This window comes from Glandiceps talaboti, chromosome 5 (assembly GCF_964340395.1).
Source record: "Glandiceps talaboti chromosome 5, keGlaTala1.1, whole genome shotgun sequence".
Lineage (NCBI taxonomy): Eukaryota > Metazoa > Hemichordata > Enteropneusta > Spengelidae > Glandiceps > Glandiceps talaboti.
This window is the reverse complement of record NC_135553.1, coordinates 16685235-16693756: the sequence shown is the minus strand read 5'-3', so window position 1 is coordinate 16693756 and position 8522 is coordinate 16685235. Positions and strand designations below refer to the sequence as shown.

Genomic DNA, 8522 nt, shown 5'->3' with positions numbered 1-8522 from the left:
AGTTTTGCTAATGTCATTGGTAACTGATAAATATCCAGATCTCCACGTTTGGGATATTCTCCAAATGTTACCTGTCTGATTCTCAAAGTGTTGTTTGCTCAAGATACGTAAGAATGTTGAATACCAGCACAGACAACTAACACAGTAAGTATTCATCATTCGCCCTCCTCTCTCCCTTGGCCGATGTGTGAGGGCGTCTGTCACAGCGTACCTTAACAGACTAAGCTCCTTCCTATAAACCAGAGTTATATTGCTAACTACAAATAGCAACTGTACTCTTTTACACATGTTTGTTCACCAAAATTATCAACAAAAAGATTAATTTTCTGACATGAACCCATCCTGTGATCAGGATCACAAAAACTAAAGATGAGTCCAGACAAAAAGTGAGAATTTAATATTAATGTATATTTATTCATAAAACTTACATTCAAATTCTAGTATTAAAAATAAATCTTCAAAAATAATAATGCCACTATTATGCCATACATTTGGTATTGCACCACAACATGCATGGTAATTTTTAGTACACGTTGAACATGAACTAGGATATGACAGAACCCCTATGCCACGTGAATTCCAGTGTGGCATACTTGGGGTATTTGCATGAGTGCGTGTGGTATTCGCTGCACCTGTACTTTCACAAGTGTAGCGAGTTAAAGTGCATCAGAAAACACTGCAAGCATGAGTGCAAATACCCCTGAGTACCCACACTGGAACACATATGGCATGGGGTTCTGTTATTGTTACATATGTTTATCCGTAACAACAAATTTCTGTACAAATGATACTATGTGGTCATGCACTTTTTGTGTAGGATAAGCGATCATGTCCTCATTTGCATATCATTTGCATGCAGGTATGCAGTAATATTTTTGGCATTGCACTGCAGTGAAAATACCACTAGTATGCACACACACCACGGTGCAAGTAATCTCTGCTACATATTGTAATGATTGCCATTTGTCTGATGGAAAAAATTGAATAATATATTTTTAAAAAGTCATAGACAAAATAGAAAGTTTTACATGTTATTACTTGGTTGATATCTGTCTTCTATTTCCTTCAAGTTAAAAAAAAAATGAAGTGTTGTATTCATGAGGTATTTTGCAATATTGATTTTAAGTCAAGACATGAAACTGTAACCATGGTGATGTAATCTCGTAACAATATATCTTGATGACTATTCCCTCACAATTTCAGAATTGTTTTGAAAAGTATCGTTACTTAGAAATTACACAATGATGTAGTAGTTCATTTAATTTTGATCACTCTGAATTAGAACGGATACACAAAATCCACAAAAATGTCTTGTCAAATGATACACAATAAAATTATCAGAAAATATGGATATAGGATATGTTAAGCTAGAAATGTCAATTTTGGGCATAAAAAGTCTATATTTAGATCGTAATGTATACAGTCAAGTAATGAGGCTGTAAATGAAAATAATTGCCAACCATGTATAAGCATGACCATATCTTGGCACATGTAGCCTGATAGAGGGCGCTCTACATACAATAAGTACTTTATTCACTCTTATGCGTCTATTAGTACTGAATATTATAATTTAATCAACACACATAAAATTTACAACACTGATTTGATGTTCCTACTGAGCCAAGCAATGAGGGTATTGAGCTCTCTTGTAATATCTGAATTTAATATTGTCTTCATAAATGAAAAATACATCAATTAAATGAAAATGGCATCAAAATTGTTACCAGACGTGAGCAACTACAGTTATATATCTGAAATTTAATAAGCCTTCTACTAGTTAGTGGAAGGAAACTTATTGACTCTTGAAATGATCAGCACACTATCAGACCTCTTCTGTCAAATGCTTCCAACTACATTAATCTGCTTTATTGCTCCCAACAAACAATGCTTTCTCTTTTTCCATATCTTTCTTGAAACTTTCTTTGATTTCATTGATAGCACCTTTCTGAAAAAACACATCAAGTGCAGTCATTGCTAACACTTTAGCTTGCTGAATGGCTGGTATTTGTGCCTCAGGTTTACCTATTGCAGAGATAAGTGAAAACACAGAACAAAATATCAAGGTTAAGAATTATAGCAAAGATACAAAAAGTTCTTTATCTGACTTGGTATAAAACTGATTGATACATAGACTGTAAGAAACAGTGTGTCATTCCACGAATACGAATAAAATACGATGTAATTTCTTTCTTATATTATCGATTGTAGACACAGCATTACTTGATAAATCTTTTAAGCAATTTAGTTGATATATACATTGATTGATTGATTGATTGATTGACTGACTGATTGATTGATTGATTGATTGATTGATTGATTGATTGATTGATTAAATATCATAAAAACTTAATTGTACTGCGGAACGTGCAGGTTTAGTATTGTAACCATGGCAACATATAATTTCATCTTAGAGATATTATGCATATAGTTTACCTGCTTCTGCTGTGTATCCTCTGGAGTGAGTAGTTGCCTGGCAACCAATACCAAACTTAGGATGAAAGCCTGGTACCACATGAGTGACATCACCCATGTCTGTGGACCCAGCGTATGCTTTGCCGCTTTCTTCTGGGGTAAACAGTTTAACTCCTACTTGTTCAGCATTGTTTCTATAAAGCTGTATCAGTGGCGCATTATGGATGACATTTGCATAATGAACACCAAATTCATATTCCATCTGTAATAACACAAATGAAATGCTGTTACCCATTTCCAAGAGATATACAATACACATCTTATTATGTCATAGCATATATTTTCTCACACCCATTATTTATACTGCCAAATTTATTTCAAAAAGGATGCAAATCGTTGTACCATATAAGCCAGGACCCCCCCCCCCCCCCCCACCACCACCCAGAACTGATTCAACCCCAGCGCACTTATCCAACATCACATTTTTTCCTCAAAGTATTTTCAGAGAAGATTGAGTTTCTATTAATGGTGTATAAAGTATACAACCTGTGACGTACTGTACACCCTGTAGCTTTGGCAGCCCCTTCTGCACACAGCACTGCCTTCTTTTGTAAAATTGGTAGTTCTGCATCAGTAGGAGTTCGTAGATAATACTGTACACATGTCTTCTCTGGTATGATGTTCGGTTTAGCACCACCATTTGTGATTACACCTGTAGTAAGAAATATCAAAGAGGTGTACAAAATTACCATGGCAACATCTTTATCAAGCAAGCTGCTAAGAGTCATCATGACAACCAATTTGTAAGTTTTTTATTAGAAGTCCAGGTCATATATGAGGCAAAACAGAATGGCTACCTCAGCTCAAACTGCTTTTTATATATCCATCTAAATTTAGTCCATATATCTTTGTACATTTTACTTGATTTCACAACCAAGGTATCAAAGCCATGTGACCAAAACACTGGAAAACACTAGAAATTATTCAGCTGTCTCCATTAATGAAAAACATTTTGGTACCAGGAGTAATATGCTGTCAGCTGATATCTTTATATGGTACTTAGACCATTGCTTTTGATACATATATCACTAAGGGAGCTTAGATATCAGGACTTTTTTTTCAACACATTGACAAGTTCAACAACATACAATGTTATACAGGAAAGAAACTTCAATATCAAATTTACCATGAGTTCTCCATGACGGTTTGAGTTGTTGTCTCATCACAGACATATTCTGATAAAACATGACAGCAGCATCCAAAGCATTGATACCTTCCCAGGGTGCATAGGATGCGTGCGCTGCTTTACCATGAAATGTGACATTCATTCTGTGGTTAGACAAGACAATTAAGCAATCATAATTGGTTATTAAATTCATACATACTTGGTTAATAATCAAATTCATACATTTGTTTTCACCATGTACGATTTCTCAGTCATGTGGGGGGAGTCCTAACTAGATGAAAATCCAGTCAGTACCATCCACTCAACGTTTGAAATTGAAGAAAAGAGACTCACCAAACAATAATGATAACATGGTTGTCTGCACTCTGTAATCATGTTCTTTTAAAACAGAGCGCTCTGAAGTACTGTAACCACATGTTTCGCCGCATTACGCATTCTCATTCGTTGAGTTAATTCACTCAGTGTCAAGATTTGGTATGGGAACGCATATGGTATTGTGTCAGATATATATAACGAGCGCTAACAAAAGAACAAACAACAGTAAACGTAACAGCCAAAAAGAATTGCGAAGTGTACTCTACATCAGATTCTTCATACATTTGTGACAATGCCCTTGTATAGCGCACTCGTCAGATTAGGATTGACATTTGGGCAGTAAATAGTTGTCAGGCAGAGCAACATCATAGACTTGATCCAGAATAAAAGAGCAATCTTGAATCCATCCTCATGGCTCCATTTACAAGATAATGTAATTGAATCATGTGGATGAAAAATTAAATATCAAAATTGTACTTACTGCATAATAGCAAGATGTATGGCTGTAGGTACATTATTTTGTTTATCTGTTGGGTGTGCCATCATAGCTACATCGATGTCTTCAAATGCTCCAGCTTTGATCAACCCTACCTTACCACCGCCGCCTTCCTCTGCTGGTGTTCCCATAACTATCAACTGGGAGAGAGTTTCATTCCAAGATAATTACTCAAATGCTTGAGTTCAAATGAACAAAATCATAATACCTTTGACATTGTCGTTAATATTCAAATCAACCAAGAATACTTCTACAGTGAGAGTAAATACAGGAGATTTCATCTTATCTTGCAAATACTGTTAAATGATGTATCAACATCAGTCTTGCCTACCTGTAGACTTGAAGGACTATTGCTACTACACTATTAATATTTATAGCTGCTTTCATCTATTTAATTACGGGGGAGGTGGGGGGGGGGGCGCTCAGCTTAATTGTTTACTATAAACAAAGAAGACAGCAGCACCAACACAGACAAAATAAATTAACAGGTTTCACAAACAAAACAGACATGAACAAAAGAGTACTACATTTACATAATAAAAAAAATCGATATTAATATTTTTATGCAAACGATATTCCTTAGTACCTTATACTACTTTGGCAAGTCTTGGTATTGTCTTTACTGTTGTCTTGTTTTCTTTGTTTACTATACACAAAACAACTAATTGATTCTGAGCCCCCTTATGAATGTCTGTTCATTCAATGGTTTCATTCATCTATGTCTTATGAAGTATTAGGTACAATATGAAATCAATAAATGATTTAGATTAGTTCATTGGTTTCAGCCATCATAATGATCATATCAAAAATTGTTATTGAAAATAATCTTATTTGTACCGGTATAATTTTAAAAATCTGTGGGACCCACCCTTGTGAAATTTAAAACATTTCAGATGCTTAATAGATGCGCTTCATAATGTAGGTTTAATTGTAGCACCATATATGAGAGTGACCACCCCTTGTGTCATAAGTTTTGGTTGACACGACAGGTGTTTTGATATGTACGACATGTGTCAAAAATCGGCGTCTATGGGCTACACCTCTTTTTTCACCTGTGTGTGTTGGGGGGGGGGGTGTAAATGTACAGTGGCAAGTTGAGTTGAAAAGATGAGGAATAGTTCATGCATACAATATCATAAAGACTGTCCTTATTTGATATGTTCGCTGGAAGGATTATTCCCCGAGTCAACTAAAATACATTCTCTACAGACTCACGTACCTTTCCAACTTTTTGTCCCGCTTCCTCCAGGGCAGCTTTGGCTCCTATACCAGCTCCCACTCCAACTTCTGCAATCAAATTATGTCCACAAGCATGGCCAATATCTGGCAAAGCATCGTATTCGGAAATAACACAAACATTCAGTCCATCTTTGTCCCCCGTGTCAAATGTTGCACGGAATGCAGTGTCCATTTTATACTGGCGTTCAACTTGGAAACCATGTTTCTCCAAAAAATCTGTTAACACTTTGTGAGCGTGATGTTCGTCATAACAGAGTTCAGGATGCGACCATATATCTTGACTCAGTGCATTTAGTTCTGTACTTGCTGCATCTATAGCTTCGCCAGCTTTCTCTTTAAGAGCAGCGATATCACTCATCTTGAAACCTTGAAACTGTAGCAGACACCGTATCGGTATCACGAGATTTGTCATGTGACAGTTGACCTCATATCGAGGTCACGGGGTCATCTTTTAATGTATCGGGCGCCGGGCGGATGTTAAATGAAGCAGAGACAGTGGAATCCGAGTCAATGCGAGTTCTGGCATAGACGCTACACAAGTAGGGTCTATGTTTCTGGTTGATTGGCTTGATAGTACAGGGACAGCATTATTGCTTTATTTATTTATTTATTTAAGTTAAATATTGTTGTTTTCAGAAGGAAAATATCGTACGAACCCTGCTTTGAGATTTGTTCTTGATTGTTGAAGTACAGTTGGTTTTCTAAGTTCAAATTTCAGCACAGGGTGTAGCGAGCATTTAATTGATTGATTGATCGATCGATCGGTTGATTTATTGATTGATTTAGAATGATTGATCGATTGAATGATACATTTTTGCGGTGAAATAAAACTTATTTTGTTTGTGATATATTGATCAATTGACTCATTGATTTTTGTGGTGATATAAAACATTTTTTTCTTCTTTCCCTGGCTACTTTTGTCTCTTTCAGCTGTATATAATTATCTCTTATTGACTAAATAAAAAGACTTTTCTTTATCTCTTGTTTCCCCCTCCCCCGTGATATGTTTCAGAATATAAATAACACAATATCGATAACATTGTCATATTGGGTGGACGATATGTAAAAGGGGTAAAAAAAACCCCACAGATTTCTAGGGTCGGTGCAAGTTTACACTATATACATTGTCAATGTTATTTACACGATCCTAGAAACCCGTGTTGTTTTAAAATTTACCCCTGTTACATATTGTCCACCAAATATCGATACTATGTTATATTCTGAAACATACCTCAGGAAACATTGGAGTCTGTGGGTATTGTTATGGAAGTTAGAAGTTCCCTGTCGACTTTCTTAGTTATCACCTTGACCACGTGGTGTTAATTTGTATGGATGAATATTCAATAGCATACAGGCTAATATATGTATACCTGTAATATAGCTAGTTATCCATTGTAGACATTTTCATTTACCCATGCATACTTTATGTATGTTTATTATTGATTGATTAATTGATCGATTTATTTGAAACAAAAGTTCATGGGTTCCCTGTAAAAAAGGGAAACTTAACCAATGGAATTTGACTCGGTCCAAAAGATATGGAAATCACTTAATAGTAATAATTCCTGGCCATTATTTTTTCTCTTGTATTTCTTTTATCTGAGAAAAGTTGATCTGGGTTATCATTTCAAAAGTATTGATTGTTTCAGCTTCCATAAATCAAGTATACAGGGCTATCATAATCAGATTTTATGATATTGATAAAATTTGGATACTACATGTAGTATCAAATTGTCATAAATACAAGTTCTCTTTACTTTGAACTCTTTCGAACTATACTTATGGCGCCCTCAAACACACTTTGATCCTATTTAGATTCTTTCGTTTTACTATTACGTAATATACGTAACATAATTAGTAGAGCTAAAGTAACTTGAACACGACCATTTCACGCTCGATCGAAGCAGGACTTAGAGCCCCAATGATGTAAGTTACTTTCTATTTATCATATAATTCCTATTACTGATGAATGTGACATTATTCAAGAAGATTCATCCAGTATTTATCACCTTTTATGTGCTTTTAATCAAGTTTCTTACACGAAGTCCACCTTCAAGGTATTACATTGACTTTGTGTTTCTATGTACATTGTATTTCCTTTACAGTTTCACCGCTTCCTGTCTAACCAGTCTAAGCTAGCGCACTTGGGGTTGGTTATTTCTTAGAGGGGTTGACACTTAGTGGGTACATAAAGCAATACAAATGTATCATTTTGACTGACACCGTTCCATTAATAGTGACACGGTATGAAAATTGCAGATTTTGATCTGTCAGCTATATTAAGTTCAGAGTTGTAAATGTGAGTCAGTGTAGTAGAGTAGATATGTAAAGTTGTAGATTCCACATTTATATTCACACTGACCTGACAATGCTCTGTTAATGGGGCGAAAGTTAGTCAGAACTTATGGAAACCCTGTGAGTTGAGTTTGGTTGAGACCATCTAGTTTTCATTTGTATTTTTATATTCATACTATCACAGAAAGGATGTTTATATTGGTGTAAATATCATCACTGTCTAGGATATTCTGTAATTATAGTTCTATACAGCACACAGCTATAATAGTACATGCAACATTGTGGCTTAAGTGTGTTCATCAACTGCAGTGAAATACTCGACTGACTACCACTAGTGACAACGTTGAAACACGAACACTTTACAAGTGTCACCAAGTCTTCGATTTCACATATGTGAGTTTTGAAGACTGTTACTAGTTACCATCGGTAACCAGATTTCCACACAAACGCTTTATAAGCGTCACCACTTGCACTGTGGATGGCCTATCAGGCAGTATTTGGCGTTTTAAAAATAAGCACTACACTACAACAATCAGCAAAGCCTTGGTCATTCTAGGCAAATTAATACATTTTATCTTT

At 35.5% G+C, this 8522-nt stretch overlaps 1 protein-coding gene across 1 annotated transcript; it reads right to left on the bottom strand.

Moving 5' to 3' along the window:
* Nucleotides 1-1604: 1604 nt before the first annotated feature.
* LOC144435688 (xaa-Arg dipeptidase-like) lies at nt 1605-6013 on the bottom strand. The gene is made up of 6 exons (XM_078124296.1): nt 5629-6013; nt 4395-4549; nt 3599-3741; nt 2970-3124; nt 2434-2674; nt 1605-2022 (listed from the first exon to the last, which is right to left on the bottom strand). Exons 1-6 carry the CDS (start codon nt 6004-6006, stop codon nt 1856-1858), a joined length of 1239 nt encoding a protein of 412 aa, XP_077980422.1. The 5' UTR covers nt 6007-6013; the 3' UTR covers nt 1605-1855.
* Nucleotides 6014-8522: the final 2509 nt, after the last annotated feature.

Bases quoted from the DNA above. Each gene is read 5' to 3' on its own strand.
- LOC144435688 (XM_078124296.1), bottom strand. From the start codon at position 6,006: ATGAGTGATATCGCTGCTCTTAAAGAGAAAGCTGGCGAAGCTATAGAT. The intron at 3,125-3,598 runs GTAAATTTGATA...TTCTTACTACAG, and splicing joins ACCGTCATGGAGAACTCATG to GTGTAATCACAAATGGTGGT. The intron at 2,675-2,969 runs GTACGTCACAGG...GTGTTATTACAG, and splicing joins CCAAAGCTACAGGGTGTACA to ATGGAATATGAATTTGGTGT.